Source organism: Prionailurus viverrinus, chromosome F2 (assembly GCF_022837055.1).
Source record: "Prionailurus viverrinus isolate Anna chromosome F2, UM_Priviv_1.0, whole genome shotgun sequence".
Classification (NCBI taxonomy): domain Eukaryota; kingdom Metazoa; phylum Chordata; class Mammalia; order Carnivora; family Felidae; genus Prionailurus; species Prionailurus viverrinus.
The window spans coordinates 29,987,336-30,012,984 of NC_062578.1; the positions used below are offsets into that span (position 1 = coordinate 29,987,336).

Below are 25,649 nucleotides of genomic sequence, written 5' to 3' on the forward strand. Positions count from 1 at the left end.
TTATTGACTATAGTCATCATGCTGTATCTTACATTCCCATGACTTATTTATGACTGGAAGTTTGTACCTTTGGATCCCTTTCACCTATTTCAGCCACACCCCAACATCCCTCCCCACTAGCGACTACCATTCTATTTTCTATATCTTTGAGTTTTGTTTGTTCATGTGTTATGTTTTTAGATTCCACATTTAAGTGAAATCATATGGTGTTTGCCTTTATCTGACTTATTTCACTTACCATATTACCCACTGGGTCCATCCATGTTGTTGCAAATGGCAAGATTTCATTCTTTTTATGGCAGAATAGTATTCCACTTTATATGTATATCGCATCTTCTTTATCCGTTCATCCATTGATAAACACTTAGGTTGTTTCCATATCTTAGCTATTGTAAATAATGTTTCAGTGAATGTGGGGATGTGTATATCTTCAAATTAATGTTTTCATTTTCTTCAGAGAAATACCGAGAAGTGGAATTGCTGGATCATATGGTAGTTCTATTTTCCCTTTTTGAGGAATAATCTCCATGGTGGTTGTACCAATCTACACTTCTACCAATAGGGCACAAGTGTTCTCTATAACCACAGCCCGGTCAGCATTTGTTATTTCTTATATTTTTGATAATAGCTATTCTGACAAGTGTGAGATTATATTTCATCGTGATTTTAATTTGCATCTCCCTGATGATTAGTGATGTTGAGCATCTTTTCCTGTGCCTATTTGGCCATGTGCATGTCTTCCTTGGAAAAATGTATATTCAGATCCTCTGTCCACTTGTAATTGGATTATGTATTTTTTTTTGTTTTTGAGTTGAATAAATTCTTTATATATTTTGGCTGTTACCCACCTCTCAGATATATGCCTTGCAAATATACTCTTCCACTCAGTAGGTTGCATTTTCATCTGTTGATTGTTTCCTTCCCTGTGCAGATGCTTTTTAGTTTGATGTAGTCCCACTTATATATTGTTACTTTTGTCACCACTACCTTTGGAGTCAGAGCTGAAAAAATATTATGAAGAGCAGTCTCAAGGAGCAGACCCTCTATGATTTCTTCTAGGACTTTTATGGTTTCCAGTCTTATATGCAGGTGTAATCCATTTTGAGTTGATTTTTTGTATGGTATAAGATTAATGGTCCAGTTTCATTCTTTTGCATGTGCCCCTCCAGTTTTCCCAACACCATTTATTGAAAACATTGTACTTTCCCCATTGTATATATATATTCTTGCATCCTTTGTTGTAAATCGACTGATCATATATGCATGGGTTTATTTATGGACTCTATTATTCTAATGATCTATGTGTCTGTTTTTATGCAAATACCATACTGTTTTGATTACTATTATTTTATAATATAGTTTGAAATTTGGGAGTGTGAGCTCTCCAGCCTTGTTATTCTTTCTCAAGATTGTTTTGGCTATTCAGGATCTTTTGTGGTTCCACACAAATTTTAGAATTGTTTGTTCTATTTCTGTGGAAAAATACCATTGGAATTTTGATAGGGATTGCAATGAATCTACAGATTTCATTTGGTAAGATGGACATTTTAACAATATTGATTCTTCCAATCCATGAGCACAAAATAGCTCTCCATTTATTAGTGTCTTCTTCAATTTATTTCATCAATGTCTCAGAGTTTTCAGCGTACAGATCTTTTACCTCCTTGCTTAAATTTATTTCTAGATATTTTAGTCTTTTTGATGCACTTATAAATGGTATTATTCTCTTAAATTCTCTTTCTGATAGTTCATTGTTAGTATATAAAAATGCAGGAATGGTGTGGAGGGTGGAGTGCTCACCTGCTGACACTTACAGGCTAGAGTAAGGATAAAAAAACGACGTCCACGCACACCTGCAATCAGCAAGGCAGAGGGAGAGTGTAAAGATGGCTCCCGCCTGTGCCTCCGACCCAGAGAGAGTCCCAACAAGCTTCTGCACCTCCAGCAAGTGACTTAAGGTTAGCAAATGAATCTCCTTCACATATGGTCTAGGCATTTTTCAATCTGTTGCTTTTACACTGGGTCCTGGAGCAAATAAGTCTGTGTGTGAGCCTTCTAAGAGTGGAATCTCTGTCCCCTATGGTATGTTTCTCCTGCACGTGAGCCCTACTGGTTTTCAAAGCCAGGTATTTGGGGAGCTACCTCTCTGGGGCAAGGCTAAGGGTTGGGGTGCCTGATGGTGAGCACATACCCTTCCTCCCCAGAGAGAAGTTCAGTATTTGTGAGGCCCCTCCTGGCTCCTTCGGATTGTAGGTTGCTGGGGGGGGGGGGGGGGTGGGGAGGGTTGGGGTTTTTGGAAAGAGCTGTCTCGCTTCCCCTGCCAGTCTTGATGTGGCCTTTTTATCATTTGTTGTGGAGAATCTGTTCAGCTGGTTTTCAGGGTTTTTTTCTTTCAGAGAGAATTGCTGCATATGTGGCTCTCTCGATTTGTTGTGTCTGTGGGTGCAGCTGAATTCAGGGTCTTCCTTCCTAAACTGCTGACTTGAACCACCCTATCCATGTTGTTTTTTAATTTCATAATATTTAACTTTACTTCAACTCTGTTATTTATTTTATCAATTGCCTAATGATAAACATTGAAGGTTTTTTTTTTTTAAGTTTTCAGTTATTAACTATGGTTCAATGAACATTTTTATACATTGATGTAATAGAATCTTTTAAAGATATTTAAGAAGTATTTACCCTTCAGCTAGACATAGGCCAGGTATTGCCAGGTTGCAGACAAGGCTGACCTCAAAAAGTTGTAGAATTTAGTAGTACCTGATTAAAGAAACGTCTACCCTAGAAAATATTTTGCCTCCAAGAAGCACTTAAACTATTTTAACAAGGAACACATTTTTTCCTTTATACAATTAAATATCTAAAGGTAGGGAAATTCTGATTCTAAAGTCAACCCTCATGGACAAGTTAAAGAATCAATATTTTATTTGTGGTGGGACAGTTTGGCTCTTTCTCGTTTGCTGGGCTTTATGCAAGACCATGGTGTTTACGTGGGCACAACTCCAAGGGCCTGTATTCTCATTCTCATCTGTGTGGATGGCCCTGCGAGGTCACGTGAAATCTGTTTGGTTATGCCACTGACGTCCTGGTGTTTGGTGTAGTTTGTTTCTTGCTTGGTCGGTGTGTCGGTTTATTACTTTTCTGCAAGAAACACAGGGGAGAAAAATCCCAGTGATATGTTTCAGAATTTCAGAACAGTAGTAATGAAGATAGAGTTCACTCAGAAGTTTGAAAAGTTACATATAAGAGAACAAAGATTTCTTTCATGGTTTAGACAGAGTTGGTTTGACAAAGGTTTTCAGTAAATCACACAGCCAAATATAGAAGCAAAGCTTGCTGACTCAGTCTATTGCACTAACCACTAAATTCAGCTTCCTTCCTTAGCCACACAGGGCAGAAACACAGAGGGAGTGGGAAATATGCCACTCTTTCTGGAACAGGCAGACTTCTGGAAAACTGCCAGTTCTGGAGGTTAACCTGTGTAATGCATCATTTTACGAAATGCATACCACACCCAGAAACCTTGGAGAAATCATCATGACATAGATAAGATCATCTCAAAACTTTCTGATTTCATCTTGAAATGAGTAACATGTCAGTAGAAGTTTCTGATGATAAGTTAAATTCTTTTTTCTGGAAATAGGAAATAATCCTAGAATCCTAGACAATTTCAATCAGTGTTGATTCTGTATGTTTGGGCAGATTCTGTATGATGGGGAAGTAATGCTATTTCAATTCCACATATCAGGGGGCACAAAGACACATTAAAATAAGAAGTAAGACACCAGACCAGAATGAGCCAACACAATGTTAGTGAAGGCAATAAATCTAAGGGATGATTTCATAAAAATGTCATCAGAATATTTGCAAGTAGAGAATCACATTTTGTCTATAATGTCTCTTATTTCATTGTACCTAAGTTTTATAAACTTGCAGTCATTCATTTTGATCTAGGAGAACTTTCCTTATATCAAGAATGAACTTATATACAAATTTCATATCTCATATATAAGTCATGTCTTCCTTATTGTATTAGCTTTGATTAGTTAGCTGATGAGGTCTAAGTGTCCCACCCCATTGTCAGTATGTTCGAGATGGATTGGTTGATTAATTGATTCATTCACTTCAGCAAATGTATGTGAGGCCCCCACAATGTACCAGACATCATGCCAAGGGCTGGGTATAAAAAACTGGATGAAGGTGGAAAGTTCTTGTCTTTATGGAGCTTAGAGTCAGCAGGGAGAGATGGATAAAACCCAAAACTAACGTAGGAGCACCTGGGTGGCTCACCCAATTAAGTGTCCGACATTTCATTTCGGCCCAGGCCACGATCTCACAGTTCATGAGTTCAAGCCCCACATCAGGGTTCTTTGAAGTTCTGTGCCGACAGTGAAGAGCCTGCTTGGGATTCTCTCTCTCTTTTTCTCCCTGCTCTTCGTTCGCTCATGCATGAGCGCTTGTTCTCTCCCTCCAAATAAATAAATAAACAAACATTAAAAAAGCTAGTGTAAGAATTATAGATTGACACAGTTGCTATAAAGGACGAAAAGGATGCTTGATGAAGAATAACAGCAGGAACCCATAATGGGTAAGGTAGGGACAGCCTCTCTGATGAGGAGAAATTTAAGCTCAATCCTGAAGGAAGAAAAGGAACCAGGCAGGAGACAAAGAGGGGAGAGAATTTTTAGCAAAAAGAGTAAATGGCCAGAGGATGGAAGAAACTTGATGTAAAGCCAGGTGGAGCCCCTGAGGAGGAAGCATTGTGCTGGGGCAGGTGGGTATGGACTGGGTCAAGCTCTGCTGGGAAGTCACGTGGAAAGTTTAAAAAGAGGTAGAGACACATATATCTCAATCCTTAGGGCCAGATATATTTTTGAATTCAGAATTTATTTTGCATTAAAAAAAATTTTTTTTAATTTATTTCTTTTGAGAGAGAGAGAGAGAGTGAGTGGGGTAGGGGCAGAGAGAGAGAGAGAAGGGGAGAGACGGAGAGAGAATCCCAAGCAGGCCTCACGCTGTCGGCACAGAGCCCCACATGGGACTGGAACCATGGTGGGGCTTGTACTCACAAACTGCAAGATCATGACCCGAGCCTAAATCAAGAGTCAGATGCTCAACCCACTGAGCCACCCAGGTGCCTCCAGAATTTGCTCTGCATTTTAGAATGTTAATATAATGCACAAATGAAACCATAAATTAACCCATATGTTACATAACTCTCCCAGAGGCACTTGGGGGTGGTACCCTATCATCAAACACATTAATATACCTGCAAGGAAACATGAATATTCACACAAAGGTTATGAACATAGTGAACAAAGACTATGTATGGCCCTGCATCAGTTTATCTCAGGCTTTGCTGCCAGATGAGTTCAGCTCCAATTAGATTTTGCCACCAACTAAATTATTTTAAAAAATCAGTTTTCAGAGCTTTGGATTTTGGATTGGTAGATGAGAGATTATGGGCCTGTAAGTATCCTCCCTTTCCCCAATCATTTGACTACCAGTAATTTATGTATTCAACAAATTATTTTTTTGAAGACTTTTCTATGTGCCAGGTAGTATTTTGAATGTCCAAAAGAAATGCATTAAACATGGAGCACCTGGGTGGCTCAGTCAGCTAAGCGTCTCACTTCGGCTCAGGTCATGATCTCCCGCCGGTTGGTGAGTTCAAGCCCTGCATCAGGCTCTGTGCTGACAGCTCGGAGCCTGGAGCCTGCTTTGGATTCTGTGTCTCCCTTTCTCTCTGCCTCTCCCCTGCTCACACTCTGTCTCTCTCTCTCAAAAATAAATAAAGATTAAAAAAAATAGAGTGGGCACCTAACCCACTGAGCCAGCCAGGCACTCTTACAGCTATGTAAACTTTAAATGTTAATTTTTTACAGCACAATATTGCTTGCAACCACAGGGACAACAAACCTGAATAAGCCAGCACAAAGCCTCTCGGTACGTAGGCTCACATAGAAGAATCTAGTGCCAAGTTCTTGGTTAGAGGGTAGTGAGATGCTGGAGTCTGCCTCCAGCTTCCCTGAAACTCCTTTCATGTGACGGTGTCCAGATCCTTTCAGAAATTCCTAATGCTCACCTTTGCCTTTGATAATTAATAGTTTATCTGCCTGTGATGAAATATTTGGTGTACAGCATATAGAGGAAACATAAGCAGAACCAAGAACATATGGATACTTCTGGCTCCAGATCATGAATCTCAGGACTATTCTTCCAGTAGTGCCAGATACTGAGGTGAGAACGTCGCATGGTTTCATTTGGTCCTAAAACCAATGAGATACAAATATTATTTCCTTTTTAGGAATCAAGGAACAGAGGTTTAAAAGCAGTTTGAAGTGGACACTGGAGCTGTACCAATAAAGAGCGAGGCATGCCTGGGAGTTTCTTGCCCTCCCACCCGGTACCCTCCCCCCAAGGTGGAGAACAAGCAATGACTGACAGGTGTGGGAGTGTGAAAGCTCAGGTCCCTTGCGTCCAGTTAGGACAACTCTGAGATGTAGGTGACACTCCAGAGCTGCCCTGTGGATCAAGCCGAGCCAGCCCTCTGCAGAACTTTGCCTGGGATCACACCTTGTCTTGGTTTCCTCCTCTTCCTGTTCATGCTTCCCCTCCTCTCTTGTCCTCACCCTCTCGCCCAAGTCTCTCCCAAGCACTTCCTTGAACGGAGTGCTCAGACAAAAATTCTTGCCTTTGGGTCTGCTTCTAGAGAACACAGAACGGCCCTGCTGAGACCTGGGGAATTCCTGACCTGGGGGAACCATGAGAGATTAAAAAAAAAATTGATTGTTGTTTAAACTGTGATTTGACGTGCAGCCGTGAGTAGTTTGAACTCCCTCCGATACAGTAGGGACTTCTCCAGCTCTTCCTCAGCCGGAGCTATGGCTGAATTCATCGTGATCAGGCAGACACATATTCCAGATTTAAAGGTTCCCTTTTCGCTGTAGGGCCTCAGCTAACACCACTATCTAAGTTCCCACAGAGTGCCTTGTCTGCGAAATATCGCCTTGGGTCAGGGGACACCCTTTATGGTAAATGAGGTATAACAAAGTTTAAGGGACCATGGAATCCATTGATCCTACCATAACCACCTCTTGAAGGCAAAGCTGAGAGTGGGGTACGATCCTTCAGGATGTGGTTTGTACCATAGAACAAAAGCCATTACTCACTGCTGGGTATACGCAAAGGGAGGAATATGGAGGTTCAGGAACTAGAGGCAGGAATAGGAGTGGCCCTGCTCACCATTACTCCCGTGACCTACTTCTTGTTCCTCTCGATATGCTTTTTATAGCTTCCTTTCACTCTCCCAGCTTGGGTGTACTTCCAGCAGCCACAGCTGTGGTTTTTCATGGCCAGACTGAAGGCATTCTACCCACACGTGCACAGGGCTGGGTGTTCTTGAGAATTTCTGTTCCCCTCCTTTCCCCACCGCTGCTGCTTGCCTGGGTATGGGACACAAAACATAGCTCCCTTGCCACAAATTAAGACAACTCTGAGGCTGAGCTTGCTTCTGGACCACCCCCCCACCCCACGCCACCCCGCCACCGCCACTTCAGGACAGGCTCAGCGTGAGGTCTCATCCTCTGGCTCTCCTTTCTGCTGTAGAGGACCCTCACCTAACTCACGTTCGAGGGTCACAAACAAAATAAGCGGTAGGATCAGGACCTACAGTTTATTTTATTCATTGTTTATCTGAATTTCAAATTCACCTGGGTGTCCTATACTTTATCTGGTAACTGTATCAGAACACTAGCACAAGTCTGTCTAATCCCAGTGCCTATGCAATACTTTTAAATTAATAAATCGTTTTGAATCTGTAAATAAATTCAATGCACATATTACAAAATTCAAAAGGTTGTATAGTAAGCAGTAAGTCGGCCTGCCACTGCTGTGCCCAGCCACTCAGGTCTCCTTTTTAGAGGCAATCATGGTAACCTGATTCTTGTTTATCTTTCTAGAAATATTCTTTGTTAATGCAGGAATAATTTTTGTGTGTGCAGCTCCGTAGTTTGCTTCATTCGTTTAACAACCTATCTTGGAGATAGGTCCTTGTCAGCACATGTAGCGTTCCTTGTTCTCTTTAACAATCACACATTACTTTAAAAAGGCTCAGTTAATAGTCATCTGGATTGTTTTCAGTTGTTTGCTCTTACAGATAACCCAAGTCCAGGCTACATTGTTTTATTCAATTTAAAGAGATGCCAAAATCTAAGTGCAGTTCAACAGGCTGAACTGCTAAGTGCTTCTAAAAGGATTGAGAGATGTAGTTTACTTGATAATAAGGTAGAACAAATTTCAGTGGATGCTGTGCGTGCTACCTAACATTTAAAATTATTCTTCCCCCAATTAGTGTGCTAGACTATTTTTAGTGAATATGAATACAGGTCTGCTCCTGATGCTTTACAATAACTCCCCAAGAAAACTAATGACTATTTCCCCATACAAATACCGTTATTACTCACAATAGGAGTGGGAATTCATGGCACTGTATTATTTTCATCTGGAAGTCCGTGCATTTTCTGAGACTAATGGATAGTGAGTGGAATGCCTACTGCTAAAATCCAGTAAGACAAGAGTGGGTTTTAAAAGCACAGTTTCCGGGATAAGAAGGTCCTGTAAATCAGTACCACTCCTTTCTAGAAAGGCAGCCTCAGAGAAAGTGGAATAGATAGATGCCAGGCAGGTTCCCGGAAGATTGTTTTGCCAGCATGTAACAGAAGGGAAGAGCTATTCCAGGGCAAGGGGACACAGGTCCAGTTTGCTCCGGGTAGAGCCAAATGATGGGTTTAGGGGTTACAGGAGATTGACAAGAGCACATAGTGTGGCATATTGTCAAACAAGGAAGTTCTTGCTGGCTGAGAAGATGGTGGGAAAATGGGGTGATGGTGCGGTATGCGTGAAATTATTATTAAGGACTAATGTTTATTCAGGAAAGCTTTCATTGGGTTAGAAATGCTCCCTGCCCTCAGTGGGAAATTTGATCAAATGTATTTAAGCAACATTTTCCCAGTACAGTTGATCAGAAACTTTTTGTTGTAAAATGCCAAATAATATCTTGTGAAAAACAGGTTGAGAAATTTTTATTGCGAAAATAACATAAAATACTGGACTGATAAATCGACGACTCTGTCTTGCGATGTACAATCCTTCTATTTGATTTTTATCTCACTTATTGGCACTATCTTAAGAGTATCCCTTTGCCTCCGTGGCCACTTTTTGGCCAGCAAGGTTTGTAACTGCAAAATCAAGGACTCAAGCCTGCCAAATTCATCCACAGGATTTCCCAAGTATCAATGTCTTGTCAACAGATAGACTACTTTAAAATATTACTTTTGTGTGTTATAAAACAGTAGCTTCATTTGATTTACTCTTACCTACTTATTTCTTTAACTTAGTGTAAAGTTGTTCTGTGTCAGAGTCCAAGATTATTTTCTGGAGGTCAAATAAGCCTGCACTAAAAAATGCAATTGTTAAATTTCCTGGGAGCTGATATTATGGTTGTTAACTGGTGGTAGGAGTAGCTTGCCCATTCAAGATAAAAAACTAACTTGTTAGTGTGGCGTAAAAGGTTGAGTGCTTTTGTTTCTAAGGTGGCTTGGGAATAGTGCACCCAGATCACCACTGGTAATGGAGGTTTAGCAGGACAAATAAAGATAAAACAAGATAACTTGGGCTAATGTCTTACTTTCCAGTTATAAATTGGCCTTAGGTCTTGATATTTTCATAACTGGGTCGTTCCATAAACCTACTGGAGAATTGTAACAATGTTTTTGCACTATTTTGTTTGTAGTCACGGCTTAAGTGATTTGCTCTCCCTGTTTTCTATGCCTACACCCTAAGAGAGAGGATTCATTTACATTAGTTTGTCATCAGAACATGCAAAAGTTCTTATTAGGCAGTATCATTCGAAGCTACTGTAAAAGCCATCGGATACCCTCAAGTTCAAGTTCAATTTGGAACTTAGTGCCTCTGGAACTAGCCTAGTTCTTAACTCTGTTAATCACGTGCAGTGTATTAGCATTTTCGTCTCCTGATACACATGCCATGGATCCTAGCAAAAGTCTCTCTAAGGAACTTCTCGCCCTTTCTGTCCTTGAAGGTGATATAATGATTGTGGTCATGGGAACCCAGAGATTCCCACCTGCTACTTCAACTGATCTCCCATTGCCATTCTGCTTTCCTCATGAAAAGTAGCTGACTTGCTTTTCTCCAAATATTCTATGCTTTTAACTTGCCTCCATGTTTTGTACACGTACTTCTCTTCTACTAGAATGCCATTCCTTTATCACACAATAAATTCTTCTCAGATTTCCACGTTTCGTTAAAGGGGTAACATTTATACGTTATCTTTTCTACACTATCTTTCATGTTCACTATGAGGCTCAAAGAAAACTTCAATAGCCATGAAAAAATTAAGATTAGAGATTAGAATAGTTAGTATATTACTTACAAAATCATTAGCTTCTATAACATTCAATCCTTGAAATATATAATTGTTCAAATAGGTATGATAGAAGTTTCTCTCTCAATATAAAGTCCCAAAGAGGTCAGTGAGCAACTCTCCTCCAACTAGTGATTCAGAGTTTTTGGCTTGTTGTATCTTCTAGATTCACCATCCCTAACACTTCGCTATCTACATCCACTAATGGAAGGAAAAAAAAAAAGGGGGTGAAAAAGATGTAACCACTTTTTAACAGCCATCATCTAGTAGTAATACACATCACTTCCACTCATTTCTATTCATTAGTACAGCTCACATGGCCCAACCTAAATGTCTTGAGTTTGGGAAGTATGGTTCCTGACTGGGTGACAGTTTGCTGGTGACACCTGGTGCTGTGCAAGGGAAAGAATACATGTTGGTGATGACAGTTCGCTGTCTCTGCTACAGTTAATATTCGTATGTTTGCAAATGACATAAATTTCAATTTAAGAGAGCTTAAGCAACATGTTGTTTTAATGAAGTCATTCAGGGGGCTGTTCTGTGATGCCTAGGAACATCTACAGGGATCAGACAACTCTGGGGAACTTCAGATATGGGACCTAGACACAGAATGCCTACATGGTTATCTGTTGTCTTTGTTTTATCTGCTTGTTAACTTTGGTATTTCACATTGAAGAGCAATCACTTCCTACATGGTAGGGGTGGGAAGTTAGCCAACTCCAGGCTTACGGTCTCCAAGTTTAGTGACTCCAGGGGAAAGTGAGAATATGTGTTTATCCATTTGGCTATGTAAAAATCCCAGGGTAAGCGGCATCTGGGTGGTTCAGTCAGTTAAACATTTGACTCTTGATTTCAGCTCAGGTCATGATCTCATGGTCATGGGGTCAAATCCCATGTCAGGCTCTGGGCTGAGTGTGGAGCCTGTTTGGGATTCTCTCTACCTCTCCCTTTGCTCCTCCCCCTGCCCATGCTTGCTCGCTTACTCTCTCTCTCTCCCTTTCTCTCATAAATAAATAAATAAGCATTAAAAAAAAATCCCAGGGACAGACTCTGGCCAATTTGGCTCATATGTTTCCCCTCTGGACCAAGTACTGTGGCCACTGCTAAGAAGTGCTCTGATTGGCTAGGCTGGAGTCCTATGTCCTCCACATTTTAGCAGTGGCAGGCATTGTGATAGCAGTTGTATACATGACAAAGTTAAGATCAAACTCTCCAAAGAAAGGTAGGAGCTGATATTACCAAAGAATGGATAAAGACTTTCTGGGTAGGACAAAAATAAATACATAAATAGATATTTACAGAATATTACAGATGTTTTGTACAAATTAGGAATAATGAATTGAGACTCTGAGATTTTATTCTAAAAATCAGTTTTCTGTATATTTCCCTAACTTCTAGAATAGTAAAATAACTTAAATTTGATAGTAACCTAAAGAAAAACTTTAGTCCTGTCCACATTTATGTTTGTTGCCAAATGTCAAATTTCATTTTATTTGATGTTTTACTTCGCCATACCCTGAAACTTTTATAAGGGGCCATAATGTAGGACTGAGACAAAAAGTCTATTCTTCTGATTGCACGTGAGTCAGACATAGGATAACCATATGTAGGTTTGCTGATGACAGTCCTGTTTTAGACCCGTTGTCTTATGTGAGACAACACATAAAGATGTGAGAAATTTTACAAAAGTATATTAGGAAATAATTTCACTATTGCACTAAATTGCCACTATTTAACATTGTCTTCCCTGAATTACCTATGTTAAAATATGAATCCAAGGATTTTACAGACTTCTGTGCTGAGCAAAAACAGTGCTTCCGTAGGTGACTTCCTTGGGATATTTAGCCAGGTCTAATGGGATCTCTATAGGACTTTAGATTCCTGTTCCTGGAACCTTTAGCAAAAGTAAAGGTGAAATGGATTATAGACAAAATAATTGGAGAGAATAAATTTCTAGAAATTAAAATTATGTTGCTTTAGTAAATATTTTTCATTAACTAAATAATACATATGTGTAGGTGCATATTCTTGACTAGATTCTAGTCTTTCTTGTAGGCTAGCTATACTCCCCCCTTTGAGGAATAGGGGATAAAATTTTTATTCTTTGGTTTTATAATGAGCATTATTATATATACTAGGTGCCATTTTCTGGGTACTTGGAATAGTCATGAAAAAAGTGGACAGTGGAGCGCCTGGGTGGTTCAATTGGTTAGCGTCTGACTCTTGATTTCAGCTCAGATCATGACCTCAGGGTCATGAGATGAAGCCCTGCATCACCCTCTGATGGGCATGGACCTTAAGATTCTCTCTCTCCCTCTTCCTCTGTCCCTCCCATGCTCTCTCTAAAATAAATAAATAAATAAATAAATAAATAAATAAATAAATAAATAAATAAAAAAAATTAAAGCAGACATGGGGTGCCTGGGTGGCTCAGTTGGTTAAGCATCCAACTCTTGATTTTGGCCCAGGTCATAATCTCAGGGAGGTGGGATTGAGCCCCACATCAGTCTCAGCGCTGGGCATGGAGTCTGCTTGAGATTCTCTCCCTCCCTCCGCTCCTCCCCCACTCCTCTCCAAAAAAAAAAAAAAAAAAAAAAAAAATTAAAAGTGGACAATGTTAATGTCTTCCTAGAATCAGATTTTTGTGGGAGAGACATAATAAACAAATAAGTAAATATATACTACAGTATCAGTTAAAGATATTGGTTCTGAAGAAATACAAGGCTATGTCCTTATCACAAATTACTTTTTTCTCTTTTAGGTTTACTACATGGGTTTCTTTTGCTTACAGCCAAAGGAGTCTTTTTTTTTTTTTTAACGTTTATTTATTTTTGAGACAGAGAGAGACAGAGCATGAACAGGGGAGGGGCAGAGAGAGAGGGAGACAGAATTGGAAGCAGGCTCCAGGCTCTGAGCCATCAGCCCAGAGTCTGACGTGGGGCTCGAACTCATGGACCCCGAGATCGTGACCTGAGCTGAAGTCCGATGCTCAACCGACTGAGCCACCCAGGCACCCCCAAAGGAGTCTTAATAATTATACTCCTATCTACAAAATTTCCTATTAGCATTCACCAATTATATTTCAAATTGTGTTTTCATACTTTACCAGCTGATCTATTCCAGGAGCTCTCAAAAGTTTATTAGTTACTGAAGGACAATTCCATTTTGTTTTTAAATGTCTATTTTTTATTTTTGAGAAAGAGGCAGAGTGTGAGTGGGGAAGGGGCAGAGAAAGAGGGAGACACAGAATCCAAAGCAGGCTCCAGGCTCTGAGCTGTCAGTACAGAGCCTGATGCGGGGCTCAAACTCATGAACTGTGAGATCATGACCTGAGCTGAGGTCAGATGCTTAACCAACTGAGCCACATAGGCACCCCACTGAAGAACAATTTCTGACTAGCATCTAGAAGTGAATTAAGAAGCAATAAACATAATCATAAACCACTTCTCCCATAACATTTTGTCCCCATCTGGGAAAATTTTTCCTCCCATGGTCAATCTAAACATCTCTTTAAAATGCATGTCATCTACCTTTTTAGATTTATTTTTAGCCAGACGACATAAGCAAAGTATAGCCAGTAGGTTTCTGCACCCTGTGCATCCTTGGTCTCACCCATGTGACACAATTAACATGGAGCCCACCCACTGGATCTTAGGAAGAGTATGGCCCTGGTTCAGACCAGGATCCTTTCTGGAGAGAGATAGGTAGATCCTAGGGATAAGGGCTCACTGGACCAGTTCTTGGCGACAGCATTGTACATTCCTCTGAAATTTATCTATGTTCAATTTATCCTTTCTTTTTGAACAGAGGTCTGAGAGTATGGATTCTGTGAAAATGTTGCTCAACTTCTAGAATAAACCATAACACTTTAGTTATGTTTGTGGTAAAAGTGGACCTATGATGGGATTAGGTGATCCTCAGTACTCCCAAGTCTCAGGGTGGATCTCATAGGCAGTGGGCAATAGTTATAGCATACTTTTGAAGAGTTGAATGGGGATGAGAACTGGGAGAGAATCCAGCTATATATATTTACAAGAGTCTATTACCATAAGAATATGCCCCCCTCATTCTGGAAATAGAACAAGTGCTGTGTAAAACCCACCTAGCATATTTTCCACCGGCTTACATAATACTGCCATCCCAATGGTGTGTGCACTTACATATACCATATGTCATATTACATATCTCTCTCTCACACACACACACATATAAAGTTTAGGGCATTTGTGGACCCAGTCCATGCATAACTTAAAATCTTATAATTTTATTTCAAAAAGCCGTAGGGTAAGTGAAAGAATATGATGGCCAAGATGGCTACAGTGTTGGGTTATGAACTAGATTAGAGGAAAACTTCAGCAAATTGGAGAAGCATGAAGCAAATAGGAGTACAGAAGTAGGTCAGCTTCTGCTGCTTTAGCTGAAGACTAGGGCCCACACCACTTATTCTGTCTGTAGTCCCAAGTTCTAAATTCCTGTTACTAGTCTTTACTCTTGGTAACATAAGCCATCCAAAATCACTATTTTGAACTTAGTTACTAGTGTTGTAATTGGCTAGATATCTTGAAAACCTTCCAGATTTTTATCTACATCATCTAAATATGCTGGATAAACAACAAAATAAATCCTTTTAAATCTATAGTTGAGCCAGTAAGAAAGTAAGTCAAATCTTGAAAGCACAAGAATAAAGCACCTTCAATGGATATATCATCCAGACATAAAATCAATAAGGAAACATTGGACTTAAACTATATGTTGGATCAGATGGACTTAACAGACATTTCCAGAATATTCCATCCAATAACAGCAGAATATACATTCCTGTCATGTGCAAATGGAACATCCTCCAGGATACATCATATATTAGGCCATTAAACAGGTCTTAATAAATTTAGGATGATTTAGATATTATCAAGCCTCTTTCCAACCACAATGGTACGAAACTAGAAATCAATCACAATAAGCACAACAAATATGTTGAAAGTAAACAACATGCTCCTGAGCAACCAATGGATCAAAGAAGAAATCAAAAATAAATTAAAACAAAATATCTTAGGAGAGGGGCACCTGGGTGGCTCAGTCGCTTAAGTGTCTGACTTTGGCTCAGGTCATGATCTCAAGGCTCGTGAGTTTGAGCCCTACGTTGGGCTCTGTGCTGACAGCTCAGAACCTGCAGCCTGCTTCAGATTCTGTCTCCCTCTTTCTCTGCCCCTCTCATACTTGCACTCTGTTTGTGTCTTCCTTTCTCTCTCTCTCTCTCTCTCTCTCAAATATAAATAAACATTAAAAAGAAAAAAAAAGGTACACTTAGGAGAAACGAAAACAAAGGGACAGTATACCAAAATTTATGGGATGCGGCAGAAGCGGTTCCAAGAAGAACATTTATAGTAATAAATGCCTACATTAAGGAAAAAGAAAGATCTCAAGTAAATAACCTAACCATACACCTCAAAAAGCAGGAAAAAGAAAAACAAAATAATCCCAAATTTAGTACAAGGAAGGAAATAACAAAGATCAGAGAGTAAATAAATGACAGAGACAAAAGAGACAATAGAAAGACCAATTAAACTAAGAGTTGTTTTTTTAAAAAGATAAAACAGAAAACCTTTATCTAAATTTATCAAGAAAACAGGAGAAAATTATATATAAAAGAAGAGACCTTATAATTGATACCAAGCAAATACAAAGAATCATAAGAAGCTATGATATATAATTATATGCCCACAAATTGGACAAACTAGAAAAAAATGGATAGATTCTTAGAAACACACAACCTACCAAGACTAAATTGTGAAGAAATAGAAGATCAGAACAGACTGATTACTAGTAGGGATATTGAAAGGATGCCCACTCTTACCACTTTTGTTCAACATAGTAGGAAAAGTCCTAGCAGAGCCATCAGACAAAATAAAGAACTGAAAATCATCCATGGGGCACCTGGGTGGCTTAGTCGGTTAAGCGTCTGACTTCAGCTCAGGTCATTATCTCATGGTTCATGAGTTCGAGCCCCGCATCAGGCTCTGTGCTGACAGCTTGGAGCGTGGAGCCTGCTTCAGATTCTGTGTCTCCCTCTCTCTGCCCCAACCCCCCTCACGCTCTGTCTCTCTCTCAAAAATAAATAAATGTTAAAAAAAAAAATTTAAAAAAAAGAAAGAAAGAAAAGGCATCCAAATTGGAAAGGAAGAAGTATATTATCTCTGTTTGCAGATGACATATTATATATAAAAAACCCTAAAGACTCCAGCAAGTAACTGTTAGAACTAATAAATTCAGTGAAGTTGTAGACTATAAAATCAATATACAAAGATCTGTTGCATTACTATTCGCTAACAGATAATGATCAGAAAGAGAAATAAGAAAACAATGACATTTACAATTGTATCAACAATAATAAAATACTCAGGAATAAATTTAACCAAGAAGGTGAAAGTTCTATACACTGGAATATATAAGATGTTGATGAAAGAAATTGAAGAAGACACAAATAAATGAAAAGATATTTCATGTTCATGGATTGAAAGAATTAATAAACGTACAAACTATCCAGTACAATCTACAGACTCAATGTAATCACTATAAAAATTCCATTGGCATTTTCCACAGAAATAGAAAAAAGAATTCTAAAATTGCATGGAACCACAAAAACCCTAAATTGTCAAAGCAAGCTTGAGAAAGAACAAGCTAGAAGCATTGTACTTTCTCATTTCAAATTATATTCCAAAACTACCATAATTAAAACATGAAGTATTTTCATAAAAACAGATACATAGATCAATGGAACAGGATAGAGAGCCCAGAAATAAATCCATGCATACATGGTCAATTAATTTATTACAAAGTATCCAGGAATATACAGTGGTTAAAGGGTAGTATTTTCAATAAATGGTGCTGGGAAAACTGAACAGCCACACGCAAAAGAATGAAACTGGACCACTATCTTAAACAATACAAAAAATTAACTCAAAATGGCTTAAAGACTTAAATGGATTAAAAATGGGTTAAATCAAAAATAAACAAGTGGGACTACATCAAACAAAAAAGCCTCTTTCTAGCAAAAGAAACTATCAATAAAGTTAAAAGGCAACCTACAGAATGGGAGAAAATATTTGCAAACTCTCTTTCAATAAGGGGTTAATATCTATAATCTACAAAGAACTCCTACAACTCAGTTGCAAAAAATAACTCAATTGAAAATGAGCAAAGAACCTGAATAGACATTTTTCCAAAGAAGACATACAAATGGCCAATAAATACACGAAAAGGTGTTTGACATCACTAATTATCAGAGAAATGCAAATCAAAATCTTAATGAGCTATCACCACCTGTTAGCATGGCAGTGATCAAAAAGATGGGATAACACATGTTGGCAAAGATATAGAGAAAAGGAAACCCTTGGGCACTGTTGGTGGAAATATAAATTGACATAGCCCCTATGAAAAACACTAAAAAGTTTCCTGAAAAAATAATCATAGAACTACCACATGACCCAGCAATCCCACTTCTGATAAACAAAGGAAATATACCATTATCTCTAGAGATATCTCTACCCTCATGTTTTTTGCAGCATTAATCACAATAACCAAGATGTGGAAACAACTTAATTGTCGGTCATTAGATGAATGGATAAAGTAAATGTGATATATACAAAATATGTATTGATGTATATAATAACATATTAATATGTAAGTGTAATTATTTATATCAGAAAGAGAATATTATATAGAGAAGAATATTATATATATAAATTAGCCTTAAAAAGAAGGAAATCCTTGCATTTTTGACAACATGGATAGACCTGGAGGCCATAATACTAAGCAAAATAAGTCAGAGAAAAACAAACACTGCTTGATATCATTTATATGTGGAACAGAAAGAAAGAGAAAGAGGGAAAAGAAAGGGAAGGAAGGAACGAATGAATGAAGGAAGGAAGGAATGGAGGAAAAAAGAAAGAGAAAAGCTTAACTCATAGAAACAGAGAGTGAAAAAGTAGTTGTCAGGGGCCAGAGTCAGGGAAGTAGAGAGAGGTTGGTAGAAGGTGTACAGACTTTCAGTGATAAGATGAATACGGTCTGAGAATCTAATATACAACATGGTGACTACAGTTGTTAGTATTGTATAATTGTATTTAGATTGTATAATTGAGATTTGCTAAGACAGAACAGTTATGTTCTCACCAAAAAAAAGTAAAGAAGGTAAATAGATGATAGATGCGTGAATTTATCTGGTGAGGATCATCTTTTCACAATGTTTGTGTAGATCAAAGCATCATATTGTACACTTTAAATATCTTCCAGTTATACCTTAGTAAAGCTCAGGAAAAAAAAGGGACAAAAAAGTTACATCAGTGTTTTTCAATCTTCTTTTCATTATCACCCCCTAAGGAAACATTTTGGACTTTTTTTTCCCCCAATTGCCCTTACCCCCTATGAAATGTTAATACCACAGATATTCTTTACATTTGTTTATGTTCTGTGGCTCTTCAGAGGGCCATAAACCATTGTAATATCTAAAAAAAACAAACAAACAAAAAAAAGAATTTACACCCAAGAACCCGTTTTTGCAGGAAGGGCATATTGTCCCCTTGGTGAAGCTCTGCTTTCAATGTCGTTATCATTAGTGGAATTAGTAAACAGAGCCCTGAATTTATAGTCACTTGCCGAGTAAGAGGGATTAGAATACCGACTCTACCTTGTACTATCTCTCTTATTTTAGCAAAAGTATTCAATTTCCTCGGATGTCAATTTTCTCGTGTATAAAATAAGGTAAAAGAATAAGCAAACAAAGAAACAAGATGGGAAATATTTGCCTAACATCACAGGGTTGTTGTGAGAGTAACTCTTCGTGAGATAAGTTTATTTATCGAGATAGGACTCACCGCAAAAGATTGCCTATCAGCGTTTTTACCAGTCTTGATGACATGAACATAGAAAGCACCTCAAGTGTTTGCACAGTAGTAATAGGAATGTGGCAATATGCTCTGCAGTTCAGTTGAGCATGCAAGCAGGTGATAACGGTTTTTAGTGGAATTTGTTGAGACACAAAGGAGTACTCATGCCTATTGGAGGAAAAAGTCACAAAGGGAAATCTTGGAATATTTTCCCTTCAGAAGCTTTGAAAGCAGTAGCAAATATTGCTTGACTCTACTGAGTTATTTGCAGTGAAGGACTGGATTGCAAACCATTCCTTCTAATATTTAATTCATTGCTTTTCTATAATGAATGTAATTATCTTCAGGCAACTTAAGATTTCGATGTAAACTTTTATTTCCAACCATGGATTATTAAGTATTACACCTAAATTATAAGCTGAGTTGGTCTAAAATAAGTTAATTAAGTTGGTCGTATAAAATCCATTTAACTTTTAACTCTCTACAACTTCTGAAATATACCGTTTGTTGAAAAATAATAACATGTGTAACATTTATTGAGCACACAGTGTATACCAGGCCCTGCACTAGGCGTGTTACATTCATGGTTTTTGATCCCTATAGCAACACGAAGAGTTAGTAATGCACACTGTATTATTATCTACAGTTATCTACTGTAGCAAAAGTCATTTTATTTACTCCCAGTTCTGGGTGTCACCTAGGCTGTTCTGCCAGTATTGTTTAGGGTCACTCACGTGGATTCAGTTTGTGAGCTGGTCAGCTGGGAGCTATTTGGTCTAGAGAGGATCCTCTGGAATGTTTTGTCTTGGCTCCAGGTGGTCTCTCTTTCTTCAACAGGTCAGCCTGGGCTGTAGGATCCCAAGAAGACAAGATGGAGGCCGTATGGCTTCCTAAGACCAGACTCAGAACTCACTCAATGTCACTTCCATTGCATTATACTGGTCGCAGCAGAGTCACAAGCCTAGCCCAGATTCAGGGAGTGTGGAAGTAGATTCCACCTCTTGACGGGAGGGGCTGCCAAGAATCTGTGGCCATTTTTAAGCCACCACACATACTCTCACATATGAGCTATTTGTTATTTGTTTGAGGAAATATCCGAGCAAACTCTTATTTACTTATTACTTTTTTACTTTCACCATCTTCGGCATAGCATGACAAAGAGGTAGGGTGAAGAAATAAAAACTTGTAACAATTTCATGCATGTAGTGACCCAAACAGAAGAATAAAATTCTTACTCTTGAAATCTAAATGAGCTCTGAGTTTTAGAGATAAGTTAAACAGACACAGTTGAGGTATAGACACTGCCTCCAAATGTTGCTCGTGTAATGAATTATCCTGTTGAGAGTAGTGAATAAGGTTGGACCCAGACCAGCATGGAGGTTTAGGCAATGCTTGATGCTCTGGAGTCTTGCTTGCTCCTGATCTGAGACTGTGTGATAGGCCCACTTGTGAATAGAAAACTGCTGGGGAGTGGGGGGCAGTCATTGGGCCTATAGTTCTTGCATTTAAGAAGGTGATAAATCTTTATTCATCAGTTGATGGACATTTGGGATAAAGAAGATGTGACATATATATACAATGGAATACTACTTGGCAACGAAACAGAATGAAATCTTGCCATTTGCAATGATGTGGAAGGAACTAGAGTGTATTATGCTAAACAAAATAAGTCAGGCAGAGAACAAACTGAAGGTTGCTGGAGGGAAGGTGGGTGGGGGGATGGGTTAAATGGGTGATGGGCATTAAGGAGGACATTTGACGTGAGGAGCCCTGGGTGTTATATGTAAGTGATGAATCACCAGTTTCTACTCCTGAAACCAAGACTACACTGTATGGTAATTAACCTGACTTTAAATAAAAACAAATAAACAATGATAAAATTTAAAAAAAATGAAGGTGGTAAATCTGAGATTCAGAACTAAAAATGTAGAGATAACAAGCTAGAAAGTGTTTGGTTTTAACCTCCTTAATTTAGCAGAAGGTAATCAAGTAAGACCTACAGGCCAAGGTGACAAAATAATGACACTAAAAGCAATAAAAGAAAGGGCATGTATGTTCTTGGATCTTTTCTCTCATCCTCATTTCCTCATTTGTGCAGGAGTGCAGGATATGGTATATGCTTTGACTTTAACGAATCCCCATCCTGCCCTGTAACCCGGACCCCCAGCCTTGCTGTATTTGGGGGACTTGTTGAATGAACGATGATGAAGGCACTTTGCACTCCTGGACATGGGAGGAGGTCTCACTTGCTGAATGTGCCCATGCCTGGGTCCTCTTAAAAGATTTTTATCAATGACATGAATGAAGCCATAGAAAGAGGGCTCTCACATTTACTAAGAACATAAATCTGGGAGGGTGTGACAGACACTACTCGTTGTCTGAGTACCTGTTCTCACCCTCTTACTTAATAATATAACTGCTCTTTTTATCCTGAACTGTCGCTCAGAATAGAGATAGCATTTTTCAGCCTCTCTTGTAGGTAGTTGTGGCCATGTGGCTATGTTCTAACCAATGGATAAAAGGTACTAGAGGCAAAATTCTGCTCCCTATAAAAAATGATTTCTCAAGGCACCTGGGTGGCCCAGTGGTTAAATGCCTGACTCTTGATTTTGGCTCAGGTCATGATTTCATGGTAATGGGCTCTATGCTGAACGTGGAACCTACTTGGGCTACACTCTCCCCCCTCTCCCTCTGCCCCTTCCCCACTCACCTGCATGCATACTCTCTCTCACTCTCTCTCTCTCAAAATAAATAAATAAACATTAAAAAAATCATTTCTCAAGGGTCTGTAAATCAAAGTGTTACATGGAATGGCACTTTGGGCCGTCGTCTTAAATCAGAGACCAACTTTTTGGCTCTTTTCTACTTCTTGTTGGCTGGAGAGTGGATATAACAGCTGAATCTCTAGCCTTCATGTTGAACTATGAAATGAAGGAGGTATTTAGGACAATAAAACCAAGTTGAAGGGTCAGCATCCCTGATGATCAGAAAGTCATCATTCCAGTGCTGAAGTGTTTACCTATGGTCTTTGTTCACATAAGATAGGAATGCATTTCTATGTTGTGTACATTATGGTGTCTTAGTGTCATGTTATTTATAGCCACATCTAATCCTGATTAATCCAGAGAGTTTACTTCTATGCTGAACAATGAAATCAATATCAAATAGCTCTTGACAGACTGAAAGGAAAGTCAATATCAAATAGCTCTTGACAGACTGAAAGGAAAGGAAATAAAGATGAAATAAAATGTAAATGGCAAGAAGAACTTGCTAAAGAGTAGTTCATACACAAAAGCCATGAGCGTGTGTTAGGGGAGGGAAGCTGGCAGACGTAAAGTTGATGTAGGTGAACAGCCTAATGAGGCTGTTGAAAGCTAATCCTATGGTTAGGTTAAGTTAAACTGTACAGACCAAGAGAGATTAATACTTTGTTTTCAAGTTTACTTATTTTGAGAGAGAGAGAGCATGCAGGAGGGGCAGAGAGCGGGGGGAGAGAGAGAATCCCAAGCAGGCTCTATGCCTGCAGAGCCTGACGTGGGACTCAAACTCATGAACCATGAGATCATGACCTGAGCCAAAATCAAGAGTTGGATGCTCAACTGACTGAGCTACCAGGTGCCCAAATACTTTCAATTTTGGTGTTGGCATAGCACTTCTGGAGTATTGTGCTCACTTCTGAGCCCCATATTCCCAGTGATAAACTAGAGAGGGTCTAAAGGGCAAACAGGATAGCATAGGGTCTGACAGCGATATCACAGTCAATGGAAGGGACTGTGAAGTATTATCCTGGAGAGGGGAACGTGTAGGGAAATGTACGGAAAATGTATCTTCAAATATTCAAAGGGTTGTCACATAGAAGACAGAGTATGATTGTTTGTTTTTCCCCAGAAGGCATACTTATGATCAGTGAGTGAAAAATACTAGAGGCAAAATTCTGTTTTGTAGAAGAAATAATTTCTCAATAATTAGGCTGCCTTGAATGAGAATGCACTGCTTTGTGAGGTGTTAAGTTTGATCATTCTAGAATCATGAGTGCTAACCTTTATCCTGTGCATTCTATGAGGCAAGCACTTTGTTGTTGTTGTTGTTTTTAGGTTTATTTATTTATTTTGAGAGAGTGTGCTGGAGGAGCAGAAAGAGAAAGAAAGAAAGAATCCCAAGCAGGCTCTGCACCGTCAGCACAGAACTCAGTGCGGGGCTCAAACTCACCAACGGTGAGATCACAACCTGAGTCAAAATCCATCAGATGTTTAACCAACTGAGCCACCCAGTTGCCCCTGACGCAAGCACTGTATGTGCTATCTCATTTAGTCCTCACAAACCTGTGAGGCAGATTCTATTTTTATCTGTGTTTTAAAAATTTGCAAGTTGATCGAGGCTTAGAAAAGTCAAGTGACCTACCCAGCATCATCTGGCTGGTGAGAGGCGGAACCAGGCTTTGATGCTGCCCTGTCCCCCACTCATGGAAGTGGTCAGGCGTGGGCTGGGAGAAGCGGAACGTCAGCGGCAGTACCGTAGAAGTCCTGAGTTAAGCCACCTCTGGAAGAGTCTCCATTTCTTTATCTTGAAAGCACTTTCTTAACTTTAGTAGGAGTAATGAGACTCAGTGGGTATAGTGGGAGAAAACGCCACTGGCTTTGTCTCGGGCCCTGTAGGTGAAAAGGGGGAATCATGAAACAGGTAGGCGAATGGATCAAAACATGCAAATGGAAATCTTGACTCTTCTGCTTTCTAGTTGTGTAGTTTGGGACAAGGCACGCGGTCTGTTTGAACCTTAGTGTCTTCATGAGTAAAATTCAAATAATTACACACAACCTGCAGGGTTGTTGTGAGAGCTAAAAATAAGTAGCTTGGGGCCTATTGCCGGGCAGATGCTCAAAACTGGTCATTAAGTATCACTGACATCTGGCAGGTACTGATGCCCGTATTAGTTGCAGCTAGAAAAATTCAGATACTGGGGTTCCTCCACGATTTAAAGGAGAAATTGAAGCTCAGTTAGACTACGTAATTTTCATAACGCCTTAGTCACTACTTGGCTAGCAATTTAGGACTTTATTCTTTAGGATAAAACTGTTTCCCAGGCTCACCCAAAATTCGGGTTCTGTTTGTGATTTAGGTTTTATCTATCAGAGATACTCATGCAAGACTTGAATCCGTGAAAAAAAAAAAAAATAAGTGGTAGCAGAGACACGAAGCTGATGGAATGTAAGTGTTGGGGAAACACAAAAAGAAAATCTCCTGAAAACTCAGAAAACCTCTCCACATAGGTCTAAAAGAAAGAAAACAGTTTTATTATTGAGTAAGCATAAGCTAGAATGCGATATGAATTACAGACAATCCTCTAAGAGATTGCAAAGACAGAAAGCAATCTTACCGTTTTATATAGCCAAGCAGACACAACCCATGCCTTACGTGTTCTCAAGATAAACAGTAACTCGTCCTTAAGTGAGGCCTGGATAGCACCATTCTCCACCCACAGTTGATCCTAAATTCATCTAGGAATTGGGGCAGGTAGCCACCTGTGTTTGCGCGTTGCCTTTATCCAAAGGGAAACTAATCTCTCGTATCATTATGACAGGAGGTAAGTTTGCAACGTGGAGCCAGGTGCCAGCTGAAATTAGGCTCCTCCCCTTGCACGGAAACTGGAACATAGGGACACTATCTTCCCCGATGATTATATTTCAAAGAATTGGTTTCCAGGTGCTTGAGGAAACATTCCTGGGTTATAAAATTGGCTAGAGGCGTATTTCATTTTTAAAAAGAGTTACACGCATTTTAAAGAAGCAGAGAAGTTACAAGTTTTCTAAAGCAAATGCTCTAAGAAAAGGGAGAGGGAGAAGTGCGTCACCTTTTTCAATAAGAAGAATCAAACTTGTTTTTCCTTATTTTTAATTTGCATTTGGCCTTATACAAGTCTTCACGTGTGCACGGTCTTAACGCCAACAGGTTGGGGTGGTGGCTTCTCCATCCTCTGACCCCAGACAACACCTGCAGGCAATACACTTTCCCTAGAACATGGCCAAGCTGGTGGGCCAACTGAGACTGCATCTTCCTGACTTACTTACCTCCTGATTATGACAGTTAGCAGTCCTCTGGTGGACCCTTCTGCAGGGTTCATCTGAGGCATCCCGGAGCGTGCTCCTCCTTTTCCAGTGAGTTCGTACGCACCTAACTCAATATGGTGAGTCCCTTTCTTCTTAAGGGAGTAGTGTCTGTTTTCTACAACTGAACTCCATCTAATATAAAATCTAATAAAAATGATCACCTAATAAGCCACAAATCTGTTTTAGACAAAGTCTCTTTGACAGTATTGGTAGAAA

General features: G+C 39.3%; 1 protein-coding gene across 7 annotated transcripts in view; it reads right to left on the reverse strand.

Moving 5' to 3' along the window:
- Positions 1–715: 715 nt before the first annotated feature.
- Positions 716–25,649, reverse strand: part of LOC125156626 (uncharacterized) — a 34,699-nt gene continuing 9,765 nt past the window's right edge. The window contains exons 2-5 of one of the 7 annotated variants that reach the window (XR_007148708.1): positions 23,731–23,978; positions 20,064–20,177; positions 6,086–6,269; positions 716–3,141 (exon numbers count right to left, since the gene is read on the reverse strand). Coding sequence is in view for 2 of the 7 variants with exons in the window: in XM_047842806.1 (XP_047698762.1) it covers positions 3,134–3,141; positions 6,086–6,269 (192 nt within the window). In the remaining 5 variants the exon portion in view is untranslated. Of the gene's footprint in view, positions 3,142–5,919; positions 6,270–18,616; positions 19,571–20,063; positions 20,178–23,730; positions 23,979–25,649 lie in introns of those variants that run through there. The other 6 variants (XR_007148710.1, XR_007148706.1, XR_007148709.1 and 3 more) reach the window with 6 other exon arrangements.